Here is a 20,015-nt window from a genome sequence, read left to right as displayed (position 1 = left end):
TTTTCTGTATTTAAATACAAACAAACAAGTAAAAAAAAAAAAAAAAAATTAATGATATCATAGCATTTTGGTGATGAAAGACCTGCATATGTATTATTATTCTTTCATGTTAAGAATCATAACAAAATTTTAAATGTCAGGGAGTTTAAAAGAATTTATTTCCATTCCCTTGAAATCTAAGAGTTATAACTAAAGTTCATGCTATAGCAAATACAAAATTATCATAGAAATGCATATGAATTAAAAATGAAAAAAACAAACAGGAAACACCTCCAGTTTAACACTGTCAGCATAGAATATTTTATTTTAAACTTGCTGTTCAAACTTTCAAATACAACACATGTGGCAAAGAAACAACAGTTAACACACAACATCTGCCACAATTCTATCTTTGAACTGCCTTTTCTATATTATGTTATATGTTACAATCTTTCCATTTCTTACATTCATGGTATTCTTAAAGGCAGCAAATGTCAATATTTCTGCTTTGAAAACAGTTCCATTAATGTTTTGAAATTGCTTAAAATGACTTTTTTCCTTTTGGTATTCTACTGCTGCCCACATTAGTGACATAATTCATATTATTTATAGGTTGTTGAGAGGTATACTGTACTCAACAAATCAACTCCCAACTCTTAAGTTAAAATTAACTTCAATCCACAACAAGCATTTTCCTACATCAGTATACTTAGCTACCTTTCTCAAAAATATTTCCATTCTGAAATAAGTTTTTTTTTTGTGAGATACAATAGTTTTATCTTTTATTCCTAACAGAACTCATGCTGTACTTTTTTTCTCAAAATATATTTGATATATTCTGTGCAAAATGTTAAGTTCTGTATAGGTATGTACCTTATTCTGAAAAAGTTTATAAAATATAATTCCTAAAAACAACCTCAACATTAGACAATAGAGGAAGAAGAAACATATCAAACAAAGCCTAATTTTCACATGAGAAAATAAGTATGTTCTTAAAGCTCCAGTAATACATTCCTTGAAAAAACTCAGAATGCACTTTGGTCATTATTAAACATATGAGAACATAGGAAAGTAAAACAAATTGCTTTTGTTGTTTTTTACACAAAGAAAATACACTGCACAATGAGGCTGAATTGAGGCTGATCAAAAGGAATGGTAAGAGCAAAGTGATATTATGACATGGCTCTGTTCTCTACACATTCCTGATCTTAAGATTATGACTTGGGGATTAAAACTGCACCAATCAAATAAATCATTTACAATTAATTATTTTAAATTCCCTTAAAACATGGTAAAAAATGTGAGGATATTCAACATGATACACCTTGCACCAAGAAAATTCTATACTGTTTCAAATAAATTGTTTTAGAAACTAGATACCCAGTTTAAAAAAAAACCTGCAAAAACATTTCATGTTTCAGGTAATTCCTAATATATTCTTGATTGTACAAATATAACAACTTAAAATCAAGGCCTAATGTAAGATAACCATCATATTTGCCCTACTTACCTAACATGCCAACATGATAAATTCTCATTTGGACACTTGGCAAATTGCATGTGTGTGTGTGGTGGGGGGTGGAGGTAGGGGAGTAGGTAACTTTCCAGGTTAAAAGCATCTAAAATAGCCCTTATAAAATTGAGGGTGAGGGGGATGCACCAGGTTAAGTTTAGAGGATAGAATTTGCAAACTGAAGCTCTTTTCTGAAAATCTGGATATAGTTTTATAACTAGCAATCAGAGGAATATTCTACTGGTTCTTAACCTTATTCTTAAGTTGTTCATTTGAGTGTGTATATACTATAGTGTACCATGGGGAAAAATTATTTTACTTGAGTAAACATAATGTATTTTAGTAATATCAATAGGCACTTCACTTGTGAGATGAGTGTATACCTCACTCAAAAGGATACCAGATCATGCCCTAGTACACTATAACATATCCCATATAAAGATACGCATTTAAAAGTAACAATTTTAAAAAGTGCACATTTTGAGCATGCACAGTTGGAGCTGTGCAAACAGCCCAGTGTTTCAAATAAATACAATTATTACTAGTTAATTTTTATCAAAATATCTTACAGTATGGTAACCATTTACAATTATTGCTCTATTAAGAGTTTTATCATCAAAGAGCACTTGTTGACCTGTTATATAATACCATATATATTAATACTGAAGGGTGCATAACTGCAGCTTAATCAGTGTAGATCCTGGCATTGTTCCAAAATAATTCAAAAGAAACCCTGACTGGATCTTGATTTACCAAAGAACATACTCTCTGTGTTTAGATGAATCCAATGCAATATTCCAATGTTAAAGACGTTTTCCTCAAGTAAGGCAAGTTCACGGCATCGATGGACAAACAGTACTTAGCAATGGCTTCTAGACTCACAATTTGTTATTTTGTCAATTATTTATGAACAATTACCAGGATCTCAAGTATCTGGATATCAGTTTTATCACCCTTGCAACAATAACTAAGTACATCAATGCTAAAAATAAAATATAAAGACTAAAATAAATGTAAAAAAACAATGAACAAGTAAAATAAATATAAGAATTGCACAAGACAGTCTGATGTAAACACTTCGATTTCCCAGCTGAGACTCCTGAAGCAAAGAGTCAGTGACTGCTTTCAGGCAGCTTAGTTGGTACTCTTATTCTGGAAAAGAGGCTACATCTTCTTTTCTCTGAATTGTCATGATTTAATCTTCCACAGCTAGTGAAAAAATAATAGAAGTAGTAACCATTAGCGTCAGTTTTAATACTGCAACTTACTAAATTACATCACATAATGCTTTTATCTAAATTTCATTCATAAACAAGGGCAGGCTCTACTATTTTAAACTCCTTTATCCCTGTGTTTTTAAGAAGATTTCACCTTAAAATAAAAAAGTGAAAATCAGATTTCCCCTGCTTTCTTTTACTGGGAAGTAGCAGTATATACATACTTCTGGTTTAATATGAATAATCTACACCTTATTCATTAGGAGCTGTGTGTATGTTGGAGGATGTATGCACGGCTATATAACAGATAATATCACTTTTGGCTAAAAAAAGAAATAGGGCTTTTCTTTTCCTTTTTTATCACCTAAATTAGATTCAGATTACATAAGTAAAAATAAATCCCTTTACTTATTCCATAAAAGAGTTCTATTTGTAGGAACACTGTTCCAAATTAGGAGTTCCATCAGCATTATAAACCAAGAATATTATTCATTCTCTTTGTACAGTATTATCAAAATGACTTCATCACTGCACATAGGAGATCTCAAAAGAGTGATAGGGTAAAATAAATGTCACAAAATATAACAGGGCACTATGAAATAAAAAAGTACTAGGAAGGGCTTACCTTTAAATTAAATCCAAGCAAGTCACTGATAACACCAGAGACGGCTGAAAGGATGACAACCTGGGTGATGTTATAAAGCAGTGGATTCATCGTAAGCCCATATAATCTAAAGGGACTGTCCAATTCCTAGCAGGAGAAAAAAAAATCCATGAGCTTGAAAACTCATTAAGAATTAGCAGTTAAACAAATTCAGGGCAAAATAGAGAATTTTCAAAAAACACTTTCAAAAAAGAGTTTCAAATTATGGGTGTTTTTAGAAAGGATAAACTTGATTAAACTTGAAAGTAAGTACACCTTGTGGGTTTTTTGTTTTTAGAAGTGATTTTCATTAAAAGAACTCCATAACCTAAATTTATAACTCTAATTTCTGTCTCAAATGAATGACTAGTAAAGTACTGCTTTAGTAGCTATCAAGAGGTTTGAAAACATTTTCTAAGATAAGAAGAGAACATGGAAGAGAACAGTATCTTTTTTTTCTTTTAAAGATTTTTATTTATTTGACAGACAGAGATCACAAGTAGGCAGAGAGGTAGGCAGAGAGAGAGGAAGGGAAGCAGGCTCCCCGCTGAGCAGAGAGCCCGATGAGGGGTTCAATCCCAGGACCCTGGGATCATGACCTGAGCCGAAGGCAGAGGCTTTAATCCACTGAGCCACCCAGGTGCCCCAACAATTACTTTTTGAATATAAGAACCGACTGATTCAAAGATTTAATATGCCTTATTATTACAAGTTTATTGGAAGAGATCAGTCAAAAAGCATTTCTTATTCTGGGCCACTGCTAAAATACAGGATGCCCCATGAGTTTCTAACACCTAACATGTGGCCTTTGTTCAAGTGCCATTTTTTGTTAAAACTCGAAGGCAGTTCACCTCGAAACTTTTTTCTTTCTTTCTGCAATTCAACATTTATTCTGGAAATTAAACGCACTGTCGCATGGAAGAGCTCTCCCAAACAGCTTGGTCAACTACTGACAAAATATGGTTTCATGGCTGGGACCTACAGTACGTTTTTAGAAAAGTGTTTTGTAATAAAGGAAAGTTACATATAGGAAGGAAAGTTTTGATACTTATAGATTCCCAGAATCTCAATCTTTCACCTTCTTCCCTTTTAAAATTATTTTGTGTGCCTTATAATAAAACACATATACAAATACATATGTGGAAGCTCTTTTAAACAAATGTGATCCTGAATCTCATATTTAACAAAAATAATGAACATGAGTAATAAAAAAAAAAAACTGGCATTGTGTACATTAAACACTGTAAAAGAAAATATCCTGATGAAAGATCAGTACATTACCTTGACGACAAAAATCACCAGTGACTCGTAGAAGGGATAATTCAATTAACTTGAAAAAATGTAATTACTGTAAAATCCCAGAAAAGTTTAGACTGGGATTATGGTTCTCTCCTAAGCAGATCTGTAGTCCAACAATGAATTCATATAGAAGGCTAAATTTTAAACCCAGTTAAAAACAACCATGTTTTCTGGAGCCCACTTGAAAAGTGTCTGGACTAGGAACACTCAGCCTTGATGCCTCCTGTAGGAAATGATCTACTGATTCTCAGATTTAAAGTTATATGGCAGGCCCTGTGTTAGGCTCTGGGAAATTAGGATTCAGTTCCTGTGCTGAAGGACCTTATAGTCTCTAACAGACATGCAAATAAACAATTCAACTGTGAGTCTCCCGCTGAAGAGGGGTATATAAGAGGTACAGGCCCTAGAGGAAGGTGTTTCTAAAACTTCGTGGGAAGAGATAACAGTCATTCCATAAGACACATGAGAACATGGCTCCTTTGAATCACTACAGGTTGCTTAACATTTTAGAGCCCGAGTGCATGGAAAGAAGTCCTTCAAATTTGTAAAACCGGGGCGCCTGGGTGGCTCAGTGGGTTAAGCCTCTGCCTTCGGCTCAGGTCATGATCTCAGGGTCCTGGGATCGAGGCCTGCATCGGGCTCTCTGCTCAGCGGGGAGCCTGCTTTCTCCTCTCTCTCTCTATGCCTGCCTCTCTGCATACTTGTGATCTCTCTCTCTGTTTCAAATAAATAAATAAAATCTTTAAAAAAAAAAAATTTGTAAAACCGGCTACTGAGGTAAGGGTCATTCTTGATGCAGACTGGACTGACAGACTGGCACCAGCAAATTTAACTAGGGAAGAAGTGCATGCGCTGTGCAGGTGAGGAAGATAGCTGGCAGAGGGGAAGCAATGTGGAGGACAGGCTGGAGAGGCGGGAGACTAGAAACAGGAAGGCCTTGAGGGTTCAATGGATCAGAGCTCAAGTGAGAGACAATGAGGGAGGGTCTGACCCAGCACAGAGCTGATAGGGAAGTGGGGATGTACTGGAAGCTATTTGAGAGGTTGAATCAATGCGCCTCAGAATTTCTTGGCAGTGAAGTGGGAGAGAGAGGGAACAATCGATATTAAGTCCTTAGTTTCTGAGTAGAAGACTGTGTACAACTGTGTGCGATCAAAAAGGATCATATTGTTGTGCTTTGTACTTTAGTTATCTCCTATTTCTCTACTCTGGGACTGAAGCCGCTCCTAAGTCTCATCCTGCCTGGCATAGTGCCTACACTCTGAAGACACCGCCCACAGAGACACCAGACAAGCCCACCCACCTCTTCAGAACCTTGTCCAGGCCTAGTGTATGCTGTGAGGCAGTAGAGCCCATTAAGACTTTTTAACTGACTGAAGAAATAATCGTAACATTGAGACACAACTAATTTTGTACCATTCTCTGAACACTTACAAACATCTCTAAGAATTGTATTCAATTTGCTATGAAAATTAAGATTTTAAAAGACATTTTCCTTTTAAGAGAGAAAAGCATTACCAACACTGCAAAGCAGTGCTAAAAATATTTTATCAAATTACTTCCAAGGAGTTATTATTATGAAATCAGATATTTTGAAATTATATTCTTTTTGATGGTTATAAGAAATGATCTAAAAATTCAAATGTTTACTGGTAATACATATTTATTATAATTATTATGTATTTGTACTTTTTAAGCTAACTCAGGCCAAGCAGAAGACTGCTTTCAGAAATACAAAATGAGAAAATTTCCAAGTTAACATTAAATTCTCCCTTTTTGAGGGGCACCTGGGTGGCTCAGTCATTAGGCGTCTGCCTTTGGCTCAGGTCATGATCCCAGGGTCCTGGGATCGAGCCCCGCATTGGGCTCCCTGCTTGGCGGAAAGCCTGCTTCTCCCTCTGCCACTCCACCTTTGTGTTCCCTCTCTCACTGTCTCTGTGAAATAAATAAATAAAATCTTTAAAAAAAAAAATCTTCCTTTTTGAAATCTATTTTAAGTTCTAGGAGGCAAAATTTCCAAAGATGCCAACCTCTACAATACTTCAGACATTACTAAAGTCTTAATTTTTAAAAAAGTTATTGAAATTTCCCAAAATGAAATGATTGGGATGTGACTCATGGCATAAATGTGGTCAAATATAATTTGGAAACCATCTGGACAATCATAAAAACCAAACACAAGGTAGGATCTGCACAGAAGACTCAGATATAGTGCCAGAACAGCATATTCTACATTATATCCATTTTCAATTTATTTTTACCTTTAGCAGTTTAGTAGCCAGCTTTAAAACATTATTCACTAGTGTCAGTTCCTCTTTTTTATTAGGTTTCTTCTCCATTTTCAAGTAGAGGTTTATCTTTTTATAAAAAAGGAAAAAGTAGTTAAAAATACTTAAAATTACAACAGATACTCATTTTTAAAAGCAAGTGAAAGATAGTTACTGAAATATTAACGGCAGTTCTCTGGCGATTGAGATAACAAAAGACATTAATATTCTCCTTCATACTGTACTGTATAGCCCAAATTCCCTACAATAAACATGGTATTTTATAATAAGAAATCAAGGACTTTTTTAAACTTTTCAAGTATAGTGAAAGCTGACATAAGAAAGGCAAACTAGATGTCATTATTTAATAACAGGTGAAACACTTTAGTCCCAGAGCCAAAGCAACCTAAAGAATGAGTGAGAACTGGAGTAAAGGAAATCAGCTGGCTGGTTTTTCCCTCTCCCCTTTCTGTTTGAGCTCCTGTAACAGGCTTACCAATTTTTTAAAATCAAACTATCCTTGAAAAAAATACTAAAAAAGTTTTCGTTGGCTGTAAGTTTCTTTGAATAATTCCTATGAAATGGTAAGGAAACTGTTAACCAAATTCACACAAAATAAAGTTAACCATCAAAACTATTATGCTTTACCCTTCCCATTGAATAAAAATTCATACTTATTCAAATATGGCTGTGCCACACTGCAAAGCAAATATATCCCACTAATGGTTTAAAATTCATCATTTCTATAAATAGTACTTCCCTCTTGTCAAATAAAAGTGCAACAGAAAAACAGCAGATTAGATTTGAAATCTGCATCAAGTCAGGAGCACTGAAGATGAGGTTTGTGTTCTATCAAACTTCAAGTTTTGCTTTGTACACAAATGCAATCTAACAACAGGTTCCTAAAAAACTTGAAGTAAATGAAAAAATTTGTAGTTTAATATGTAGATTATAGACATTATACTTGTAAGAGAATAAACATGCATTCTCACCTGTTCAGTAAGTAATATTGAGGTATTGCTATATTTTTTACTTGTTTCTGATCCAAGGGTAACGAATCTTAGGAGAAAAAGCGTTAACGAGATGCACCAGATTACTAGCTCCCAATTGTAGTGACAATCAAGGAAGATCTCGTGCACATGGAGCAACTAAAAGTGTATGAAAAAGGCAACAGGAAGCAGCAATATGATTCAAACAATTTCTTTTCAAAAGGAAGTAACATTTTGTTTCATACAAATGAATCATGAATGTAGTAGTACATTTTAAAAACATTCCACATTTATTATGGAATATTTCAAACACATAAAACATATAATCAAAACCCATGACTGGAGAGGGTAAGTGTCTTATTCCTAATTTAAAGTAAATACCCATAAGGTAATAAATATCATATGAACAATGTCTGCTCTAATATTTGAAAAATATACTTTATCAGATTAAGAACAGTACTTGCCAGTATTATGAATATCCACTGAAATTCACCAATTTGTTTTCTGCATCTGTTGAGATGATCAGATGTTTTCTCCTCCTTTAAATCGACTAAAGGAGCTCAAACCAGATTCAGGGATTTTCCAAGTTAAAAGTCTTTGCATTCCAGGGATAAACTATACTGGTCATGGCATATTTATTAAGTTGCTGGCTTCATCTTGCTAGTCTTCTGCATTGACGTTAACAAGGAAAATTCATAGTTTTCCATTTTCGTACTCTCTCTCTAATCAACTGGTACCAAGATTCTGTTAGTCACCTAAAATTAGTTGGGGAATATTCCTTTTTTTCTATTCTCTAGATGTTCTGTGTAGGATTAGAATTAGCTGTTTAGGGGCACCTGGGTGGCTCACTTGTTAAGCATCTGCCATTGGCTCAGGTCAAGATCTCAGGGTCATGGGATCCAGTCCCACATCAGGCTCCCTGCTCAGCGGGGAGTCTGCTTCTCCCTCTGTTCCTCCCCTCTGCTTGTGCTCTCTCTAACATAAATAAAATCTTTAAAAAAATAGAATTAGCTGTTTATTTGAATAATTAGCAAAATTCAACTGTGAAACCACATGGGTCTAGAGGATTTTTGTTGGTGGCAAATTTTTAACTGAATCACTGCTGCTTTATAGTTATAGTTTTCCTCAGATTTTCAATTATGTTTTGAGTCAGTTTTAATAAATTATGCATATGTACAAAATCGTCCACCAAAGCTTTCCACTTTAATGATATAAAGTTAACTTATATTAGCATTCTTAAAAAAAAAGCTTCTTAACTGTGCCAGTAGCTTATGGTTAAATATACTGTACTTTTTCTTTTTAAATACTTATTATTTGTATGTTTTAAAATTTCCAACTGTATGAGTTTTCTTGCTGCTGTCATTGTTTCCTACTGTAACTGCATTAGTTAGATCAAGTGGCCTATACGGTCTGAGCTGAGAATTACTTTTGTCCAGGTACATGGGAAAGTTTTATAAACTGTCCTTGTGTCTGAAATGAATATGTATTCTCTAATTTTAGAACAAAATTTTAACTGTTGTTTACATACATATCTTCATTTTATTTTCTTGTCAGTTTAATCTATCATTTACTGAAAGAAATATGTTGAGACCTCCCAATGAGGTTTTTTTCTATAATTTCTTATCTTAGTGCTATTAATTTTGGCTGTCTATACATATATTTGAAGTTATGTGATTACATGCATGCAAGCTGGGAATTATTAAATCTTCCTGATAAATTCTTCTTCTAATTTTTGTCAAGGTTCCTTTTATCCCTTATACTTAATATAGTCTATTTCAGCTAATACTAATGTGAACTCACCAGCTTTCTTTTGGCTAGTATTTGCCTGCAGTAGCTTTTTCTATCCTACATTCAAAACCTTCCAAAGCTATTATGTTCCATGTGTCTATGATGATAGGCTCAGAAAGGTTTTATGTTCCTAAGAGTCAGAACCACTACAGCATGTACTCCGGGAACGTGAAAATTAAACATGGAAGATGCCATAAGGAATTTTGAGTACAGAAATCAGTCTTTTCCTCTTGGTTGCTTTTACAATTTTTCTCTTTGTTTTTGGTATTCTGCAGTTTCTCCACAATATGTCTAATTGTGGATTTACTTTTGCTCCTTTTCGTTCTTGCTGTGCTTCCTAAATCTGAAATTAATGTGTTTCATCAATATGGAAAAACTCTTAGCCATTCTCTCTCCAAATAATGCTTTCCTTCTCCTCTCCATCTAGAATTCCTACCAGATATTCATTGGCTCTTTCATCTGTCTCAATGTCCTTTTCATATTTCCATCTCTTTATCTCTGTCCTATATTCTGGGTAACTTCTACCATCTCCCATTCACTATTTTTCACTGTCCTCAAATCTGCTATTTATTGTTTACTGTGTTTTAAATGTCACTAACTATATTTTTCATTTCTCTGAAGTGTTGTCAGTTCTTTTTCAAATCTGTCTTTTTTCCATAGTGTTATCCATGTCTTTATCTTAGAGTTCCTATCTGATCAGTCTATCATCTGAGGTAGCTGGAGGTCTAATCCCAGTGTTTGGCGATCTGTTGACTCACTCACATGGACTGCCTCTTCAGTGTTCTGAAACCTGAAGGGGCTTCATCTGTGGAAATCCTAGGAGGCTTAAGTTGAAGACACATCCCCCCAAGAACAATCTTGGTTTTGCTTCTGCCATGTTTCCGGGTATCCAGGAACTAGGACCACTTTTCATATTAACTTCTTGACACCGAGGTTATAGTGTAACCTTTAAATTGCATGTAATGTGCAATTTAAACCCTGAATCTATAATAAGGGATGACCTATGGTTATATATTCTTAGAGGAGAAACTTATCCCCCCCATTCTTGTCAGTCCAGGCAGAGAGTCAGATGAACTTTCTTATTGTCCTCCTGTGCTGGAGAGCATGTTGTTTTTCTTATTCTACCTTTTCACTGAGACTGTAGTCCTTTAAAGGGGTATCATGTATAAGGAGGTATGCAGGCTGAGGCCTCATCTTCTGTCCTCTCTGGGCATAAAATCTCAAGTCTCTAAGATATTAAGATTGACAACGTACCTCACTTTATATCCAAGGGCTGCCACAGGATTAACGCATATACTTAATTACTCTGTTTTTAAATTTTATCTTCATGTTTGGCCTCTTACTGTCTTATAAACTCAGGTATGTATGTAATATGTATATTAAAAAGTTTATAGATGTATATTAAAAAGCTGAGGCTCCCCCCCCCAGCATTATATAGTGCTTTAAAGCGTAAGAACCTTCAGATAATCTAGTATGTCATATTACTTGAAATGGAAGTTTAATTTTATAACCTAGAATAGCCTGAGATATTTCTGTGCTTCCTGACTAATCTTGGACAATGAGAGTTCTTTTTCAGAGCCTGAGGCAGTCAAGGCACAGTGACAATCCAGATAAAAAATGAAAGAATTAATACTAAATGTGAATAAAGGGGTGCCTGGGTGGCTCAGTGGTTAAAGCCTCTGCCTTCGGCTCGGGTCATGATCCCAGGGTCCTGGGATCGAGCCTCACATCGGGCTCTCTGCTCGGCAGGGAGCCTGCCTCCTCCTCCTCTCTCTCTCTGCCTGCCTCTCCGCCTACTTGTGATCTGTCTGTCAAATAAAAAAAAAAAAAAAAAAATCTTAAATGTGAATAAAGCAGAGATTCATGAAAAACAGTCTGAAACAATCTCATAATTCTAGTTACTCACAAGTTTGTTTTGGGAAATAAAGATAACCAAGTGAATGGTGGATAAAAACTAATTACTATATATTCAATCAACAGACATCTGAGAATATGCCAGCCACTGTTCATGACACAGAGATGAATAGACCCATTTATTCATTCTACTGAAAAAAAGATGAAGGCAAAAAGTCAATTTTAAAACCTGTATAACTAGGCTCATAAGTATTATTACTTTGGTTGTTTATTATTAGAAAGCCTTATGGAGCTAAATAATTAGAGCTGTGATTATCTCATTTTTACACATTGGGCAAGTCAACTCACCTGGGCACAACAGATAAACACAACTGATATAGTCAACAAGAAAGCAGATGAAACTATTACATCAACTGATCGCTGAGGACCTCGACGCTGGGGAAAAAAAGGGAAAACACTTTTAAATATATTTACTAATTAGGAGCTAATTCCATGCTTTCAATTAAAGTGTTGATCCATCCCTGCAGGTTGATCGTAACTTACAATGTCGAAAATATACCTAATTTGTCAGATGAATTTTAATTACCAAGTGTTATTATTTCCTGAGGATTTGCAATACAGTGAAGCCGGTGAACACATAGCCTGGACTTCTTGGCATAATTTCCACATTTTTCATTTCATTTCATTCCAAATATTTTGTCAAACACTAATCATTTATTGAACAAATGTTTCTTGAGCACCTGCTCAGAATGAGGCCCTGTGTCAGGTACTGGAAATACAGCAGAGAACAAAACAGACCTGGTCCTTACCTTCATAGGTACTAGCCGAGAGCCAGACATCAAGCTTATAACCACAGATCTATGCGATCAATTGTAATGAGTGCTATTAAAGTAAAGGTAAAGGATGCTTGAGAAAACTGGTAGGGAATTTGGTGTAAATATCACTTCCTTAGGGAGATCTTTCCCAGCTCACACTCCTAACTCTTAATCAAGTTAGGAAGATTGCCTAGGAAGATCTCCCTAATAAAGTGGTATTTATGCCAAAATAAGGTGCCAGGGCACGATGGCACATGGCAGTGTTCCTGGCAGAAGGAAGGGCAAGTGCAAGAGCATGAAACAGGAAAAATAATATTGCAATTACAGAACTGAAGCAGTCTAATATGGCTGGAATGGAGAGGGGAAAATGTTTCAAAATCAAACGAGAGAGAGGCTATCCTCAAGAGCTAGGTCATGAAGGGCACTATAGGCCCTAATCAGATTTTGCTCTTCAGCTTAAGAGCTACGGAGAAACTCCAAGGAGTTTTTAAGAATTATATGACAAAGTCTGCATTTCGAAAAGATCACTGGTGGCAGACTTGAGTAATGTACTGGAAGGAGGGAACCTGAATGCAGGGAGGCCAAAGAAACAGACAACTATAGCAGCCCAAAGCAGATGATCCGACAGTTTCAGTGGGGGTGGGGTGGGGGTGTGAGATAGGAAAACAAAGAAGCAAATGTGATGAGGGAACAGAAGGCTGGCTGAGGACAAAGCAAAAGCTGACACCCGGCAACCTACCCCCACCCCCACTCCTGGGTGGGACAGATTATGACATTCTTTAGGAATCTCCCAACTATCTTAATAGCTTGCTAAAAAGGGCAGAATGACCTTGGCAATGGCAAGGCCTCTGGTAACTGGTATCTTGTAGGTTCTCTTTAGCATATGAAAGTTCTACTGAAACCTCCCTCTTCCCTACTTCCCCCGCCCCCATGGTACATAACCTGCTACCCCTCACAACCCCGGGGCCTCAGCTCTTCCTGCCCTCAGGTTCTGTCCCCGTACTTTAATATACCACCATTTTGCACCAAAGATGTCTCAAGAATTCTTTCTTGGTCATCAGCTCCGGACCTCATCCCACGGAACCTCACCTATATTCTAGAACTTCATCAAATGGACCCAAGGTATATTTTGGAAGTAGAAAAGGTAGGAAATGGTGGTAAGTTGGATGTTGGAAATGTAAGAGAGGGAAGTGACTACCAAGGATAATTCCTAGGTCTAGGGCTAGGTGTTTCCCTCGCTGAAATATAAGCTCCTAAAGCTACGGAGACTTCCGTGTCCTGAGTAGTGGATATTACATGGTTAACGATATATAAATGCTTACTGAATAAAGCAAAACAATATACAAAAGAATGCAAGACCTCCTTAAGGTTGATAATGAGGAATTCCAGGTGGCTTCTTACTAAGCTACATAACAAAGATGGTATTTATCCCTCCATACAATAGAAAAGCCACAGTGGGCAAAATAATGAAAGCCAATTTCTAGCATTTCCCAGTGGAGACTAACAAGTTTAATCAATGAACAGAATAACGAATTTTTTAAATAGAAGGTTAGACAAATAGTGCAAAGTTGTTTGTTGTTTACTTCTTTCATTGTTACTTCAAAAAAAAGTACAGATCTAGGTATATCAGAGGGTTTCTGGTCTTTGGGTCAACTTTAAGACCTGATTACTCCATGAATAATGAAAATCACTGTGTCTTAATGCAGCAAAGAAATAATTCTCAGAAGTGCTTTCCTAAACCTAATTTAGATGTTTCCCATTTCCCTCCTGCATTTTTATATCTTACTTCCATAATTAGGGAAGTTATTTTAAAAGATTAAAGGAAAAGAACAGCATGAAAAGAATGGCTTAACTTAAAAGCTAATATTTATTTTATAAAATAAAATATTTTACAAGCTAATAGTAATAGGCCACTTCAGTGAGGCTACTCATTGATTAGTTTTTAAAAATTCTTTTTTTAAGCAGTGGGCTCCCTCTGCTGGTTTCTGATAACCATTCTAGGTACAAACAAAATCTTTTAAGCTTTTTAATGAGTAGAAGTTGGTGAGATTTACAAAAAAAAAGATGTCACACCTAAACAAACAAAACATATGGATAAACAAGCAAAAAGCAGAATCAGACCTATAAATACAATGAACAAACATGGTTGACCGAGGGAAGGCGGGTGAGAGGATGGTCAAAATGGGTACAGGAGAGTGGGAGATACAGCTTCCAGTTATGAAATGAGTAAGTCCCAGGAATAGATGGCAAAGATTAGGGAATACAGTTGATGGTATTTTTTTTTTAAATTTTTAATAATTTTTTAAAAAGATTTTATTTATTTGACAGACAGAGATCACAAGTAGGCAGAAAGGCAGGCAGAGAGAGAGGAGGAAGCAGGCTCCCTGCCGAGCAGAGAGCCCGATGTGGGGCTTGATCCCAGGACCCTGGGATCATGACCTCAGCTGAAGGCAGAGGCTGTAACCCACTGAGCCACCCAGGCGCCCCAGTTGATGGTATTGTAATAGTGCTGTATGATGACAGATGGTAGCCACACTTGGTGGTAGGAATAGAGTAACATAGAAAGAAGGTGAATCACTACGTTGTACACCTGATACTAATGTAACATTGTGTGTTAACTATGCTTCGATTAAGAAATAATTTAAAAAAAGATATATTTAGGATAATCTGATCTTGAATAATCTACCTAAAATGTATTTAAGCCTTTTAGACCTCAGGTATTTTACTAGAAAGAACCAGTTAGGGGCACCTGGGTGGCTCAGTGGGTTAAACCTCTGCTTTCGGCTCAGGTCATGATCCCAGGGTCCTGGGATCGAGCCCCGCGTTGGGCTCTCTGCTCAGCAGCGAGCCTGCTTCCTCCTCTCTCTCTGCCTGTCTCTCTGCCTACTTGTGATCTCTGTCTGTCAAATAAATAAATAAAATCTTTAAAAAAAAAGAAAAAAAGAAAGAACCAGTTAAACATCGATTTTGGGTTTCTGCATATGGAATGAAAAGAACACTAAGTACGGCCACATAGCACCACCACGTTAGTACTCAGGTGACTATACATTTAGATATACATGCATATTGACAAAAAGACTAAAACTCTCATAGGGAGTAAGCATGCTAAGAGAACTTTTATCACCATCATTCTACCTTAAGATAGGACCGGAGAGATAGCCACATTTTTATATTCTGTACTTTCTTCAAACGGAAATGAGGAACCTCAGATTTTCGAGCCCTCCTTGCTGATGTTAAGTGTCCAAAGAGTTTTGCAAAAAGTAATCGCTAAAAAAGATTAGGATATGTATTAATTTTCAAGTAGATTACCACAGAAAAACAAAAATTGACAAAATATGTTTTAAGTACTACAAAAACAAAACAGGAAAATAATTAGGTCAAAATGATTTAATGAAATACTAAAATACTTCAGGAATTCTTTAAATATGAAAAGGATAAAATATTCTCTATTAAGAATTCTGTATTATACCCACCTGTTTGTAAGTTCTTTCTGCTACACAGAGCAAAAAAAAGAAAATCCACACAAGAGACACACGAACCACAAAACTTATTATAACCATAGAAAGAACTATGACATCTTCATTAGAACCAAATGCAATCACATAAAGTTCTGAAGCAGAATGTGCTGTGAGTTGTTCCAAGTCTGTAGCTTGGGAGAGTCGGAAAACAAATGGAGTTAAACCCAGGATCAGAGAGATTGCATTTCCAAAAATCTGGTATCCTATTCCTGGTATATGGCTGTTCACCTTTATAGAAAGAGAGAAAAAAAGAAAGAAAAAGATGCACAAATCTTATCTACAGTAAAATGAGCTCCTATCAAGCATTATTTTTTTTACAGCCATATGAAACATTTTGTTAAAATATATGAGTTTTAATATACAAATAATGAAATTTAAATTGACTCAATGTTTGGAGAGCATACTACAGGGAAACTGTAAGCCATTATGTCTTCGTTTTTTAAAAATAGCTCATTATCAGATTTCTAATTCATTAAATAGTTGCAAAAGGATAAACTATGTTGGTCTTACCTAGATCTGGAAAAAAAAATTCTATGTACCTCATTATTTCAAAAGTTAGAAATATTCATAGACACTTTATTTTTTTTTTTTTTAAGATTTTATTTATTTATTTGACAGAGAGAGATCACAAGCAGGCAGAGAGGCAGACAGAGAGAGGAGGAAGCAGGCTCCCTGCTGAGCAGAGAGCCCGATGTGGGGCTCGATCCCAGGACCCCGAGATCATGACCTGAGCCGAAGGCAGCGGCTTAACCCACTGAGCCACCCAGGCGCCCCCATAGACACTTTAATATTAAAAAGAATGAGAAGATCTCACATCTACTTAAGCTCAATTCATAAAAAGAAAAATCAAGGATTCTACTTATTTGATAAATTTGCAATTTGTGTTTTTCTTCAAATAGCTCAAAATACAAATAGATATCTCCTTAAACTCTAAAACCTTTTTAGAAGATAAGAGTATGGGGGGGATTAAGAAAGGGGGGGAAAAGGGAATTATAGAAAAGTTAAGTGGAAATATAAGACTGGTAGGTCTATGAGGGATCTTAAATACCAGCTAACTTTTATCATCATATTAAACATTCTGTAAATGACCTGCTGGTTCACAGGCAGTTAAGGTATGGAAAACCAACTAGATCCAAATCTCCAGAGACTTCTGCAAAAGTAATAGGAAGGAGATCAATTTCTAGAGCAGTTACTTTAATTTCTGTCATTCAGAAAGCATGCATCATAGTTGTCACGTAACAGATAAGAAATTTAGAATTGCAAGTTAAATCATGACTAGCTGTCCAGAGGAATCAGGTAAAATTTAAAAACTGTGATGATCTGATAAAAGACACAATTTAATAGAAATGCAAATTAAAACCCATAGCTTTTGTACTCTACCTCCTCAAACTACTCAAGATTTTTACACCACTAGCTGCATTACTTCTATCTATTTAAGTGAGCAAGCAAGTATGAAGACAAATATTCTATTTGAACTTTTGGTGTACTCATAAATAAATGAAGCAGGAGGAATGATACAGGAGAAAATAAGCCTTCATCAACACTTGTGTATGTAGCAGCTCCTCAGTTTGACCCATGAAAAGCAAAGAAAGAATAACAAAAGAAAATTTTAGATTGTACCATCTACTCTTCGTTAGAAGAATGAAAACAGCACCAAACAGTAGTTTGGTGATAACTCACCATTTAAATCACAACGCCAAATACAAGTAACAGTCTTTTTCAGGTTGAAGAATTGAGGTAAGTTGTAAATACAACCTCCTAGTAATTATTTAATATATTAACAATCGCTGTCTTATTCTTGAACTAAAAGGACAGAATTTAAAAACTCACTCTGTTCATTATCATTCCGCTGATTTCAAGCACAGACATGTCTGCTTTCTTACAGTCATTGCCTTCCCATACGATAGCACTGATTTTTTCTAATCCCGGGTGGGAACTATGGAGCCAGGGCAAATGACTCTATGAAAAAATAAACAGAAATAAGTGAATCCATGAATAAAAAATAAAGAGAAATAAGTGAATCCATAAATAAGTGACACTAAAAAAACTGGTGAATACATATATATTTTATAAATAGAACATATATATATCTGAACATGGGTATATGTGTATCTACACACACCCAATATCAGCGACACTAAAATTCTATCTTAATATTGGTTAGTATATACATTGAGCAGTGGGCATAAGAAATTACAGTTATAAAAAATGTGTAAGTTAAGAACGTCCTATAACAGGTATTAGGCAAGCTACTGTTCAAAAATCCTGTAAAATGAGTCAGCAAAAGCACTCAGTTGTCAATCTGTTCACATAGCTACTAATATACTAATGTTCCAAGACAAATGGATACCAGTTTGTTCATATTACTGACTCTCCAGCTTATGGTCATTCAATACAAAAGCACATGACAGGTAAAATTTAACCTCTTTGAAAGACTAAATGGTGATACATCTCATCCTGCAAGAGACTCTCCCTCACACCTCAGCCTCAGTATTTGATTTAATTACTTTTCTGATATTTTAATCTAGCAATTCCCCAAAGAATCAGTTTAACTTTTTTTTTTCCTTAGAGTAAATGTTGCAAATAGAAACACATGGAACTAGAAGTACCTTCCCAAGGATAAAACATCTCTCAACATTTCAAGAATAGAGAGAGAAAAGAAAAATTGAAAGCCTTAATAAAAGAATCAGATGTTTAACTTTGGGGGTTGTTTTGTTTGTTTTAGCTTTATAATTAAAAAAATAAAACTGCAGGGCTCCTGGCTGGCTCAGTAGATGAAGCGTGTGACTCTTGATGTGGGGGTCGTGGGTTTGAGGCACACATTTGAGTGCAGAGATAACTTAAAAATAAAACCTTTAAAAAAATTAATAAAACTTCAAAAATAGGATAGTTGGAGATTAAAGATAGCAATAAAATTAATACACTAATCTTTACATTATCAGATATTGATAAGAGAAGTTAACATTAAAAGAATAGACCCCAGGGGCAACTGGGAGGCTCAGTAGGTTAAGCCTCTGCCTTCAGCTCGGGTCATGATCTCAGGGTCCTGGGATCAAGACCTGCATCGGGCTCTCTGCTCAGCAGGGAGCCTGATCCCCCCCCCAGGCGGCCCCCTCCCCCCCCCCCCCCCCCCCCCCACCTGCCTGCCTACTTGTGATCTCTCCGTCAAATAAATAAAATCTTTAAAAAAAGAAAAAAAAATAGACCCCCAAAATGGGATGAATCTATTTACATTACAGTATTGCTAACTAATTTATACAATGTATTTCATTAAAATAACTTCTAACAATGAACAGAAGAATCTACTTATATTTATTCTCTGAAGAATAAAAATGTGATTAAAATATGGTAAAGATGTTTTTGAAAACTTAAGGAATATAATATTTTCCTGTAGGGAAAATAGAACTGCATTGATTCATTTTGATTTAAGATATAAAAAAACACTTTAATAATATGTAAGAAAACAGATATGGAAAGTAATTATCATTCTGACTTATACATTAATTTTCTTTATGTAATGCGAGTAGCCATATTATTGGTAAAGCTCTTTTACATGTAGTTCATTTGACTATGAAGAAGTTTCCTCTAAAACTTTATCTTTTTTCCAAAGATACAGTATTTTAATATATATTAACCATCACAGCATATATTTCACTACTGGAGAGCCTTAAAAACTGTAAGATACTAGTTATTACCTATCCACTTAATTACAAAAATACTCCACAATATTCTAGTTAGGAAAGAAGTAATTTGTACCAAAATATGTATCAAACTTTCCAAGGAAATCTAGTTAATTATGAAATGGAATGGAACTACAAAGCCAGGACCAAGTGGGAGAAAGTGAATAGTCTTTCAGTGTATACAGTGTACAGAATGTACAGTCTGAGAGGCAAGTTTTCAACCACTGATTTACAGGCTTCTAATCTTTTTAAACTCTCAGTTTGTCAGCAGTGAGTTAAAGGCTTCCCAATTACATGAAGCAAGGCATATCAAGAAGGTCCATCTAGAGAGAGAAATAGGAATTCAATAAGTTCTTCACCCTCTTTCCAAAAGTATTCATTTTGCCCAGCTGCTTTTGCAGTTACTCTAGTATTTGATACCATCTTCCTACTTCTAGTAGAAAGCCAGAGGCA

The 20,015-nt window shown here is 35.5% G+C and overlaps 1 protein-coding gene across 2 annotated transcripts in view; it reads right to left on the bottom strand.

Moving 5' to 3' along the window:
* Nucleotides 1-276: 276 nt before the first annotated feature.
* The window catches only part of LOC111155289 (putative homeodomain transcription factor 2), a 93,839-nt gene continuing 74,100 nt past the window's right edge, over nt 277-20,015 (bottom strand). For both annotated transcript variants that reach the window (XM_022515428.1, XM_022515427.1), the window contains 8 exons: nt 17,713-17,841; nt 15,838-16,110; nt 15,500-15,631; nt 11,898-11,984; nt 7,911-8,066; nt 6,913-7,008; nt 3,335-3,460; nt 277-2,701 (listed from right to left, as the gene is read on the bottom strand). In XM_022515428.1, the coding sequence (XP_022371136.1) occupies nt 2,681-2,701; nt 3,335-3,460; nt 6,913-7,008; nt 7,911-8,066; nt 11,898-11,984; nt 15,500-15,631; nt 15,838-16,110; nt 17,713-17,841 (1,020 nt within the window). In that variant the 3' untranslated portion in view covers nt 277-2,680. The remainder of the gene's footprint in view (nt 2,702-3,334; nt 3,461-6,912; nt 7,009-7,910; nt 8,067-11,897; nt 11,985-15,499; nt 15,632-15,837; nt 16,111-17,712; nt 17,842-20,015) is intronic.

The sequence above is a fragment of the Enhydra lutris genome, unplaced genomic scaffold (genome assembly GCF_002288905.1).
Source record: "Enhydra lutris kenyoni isolate GAN:26980312 unplaced genomic scaffold, ASM228890v2 scaffoldscaffold40, whole genome shotgun sequence".
Lineage (NCBI taxonomy): Eukaryota > Metazoa > Chordata > Mammalia > Carnivora > Mustelidae > Enhydra > Enhydra lutris.
The sequence above is the reverse complement of the archived record's forward strand: the minus strand, read 5'-3'. Positions and strand labels throughout refer to the sequence as shown.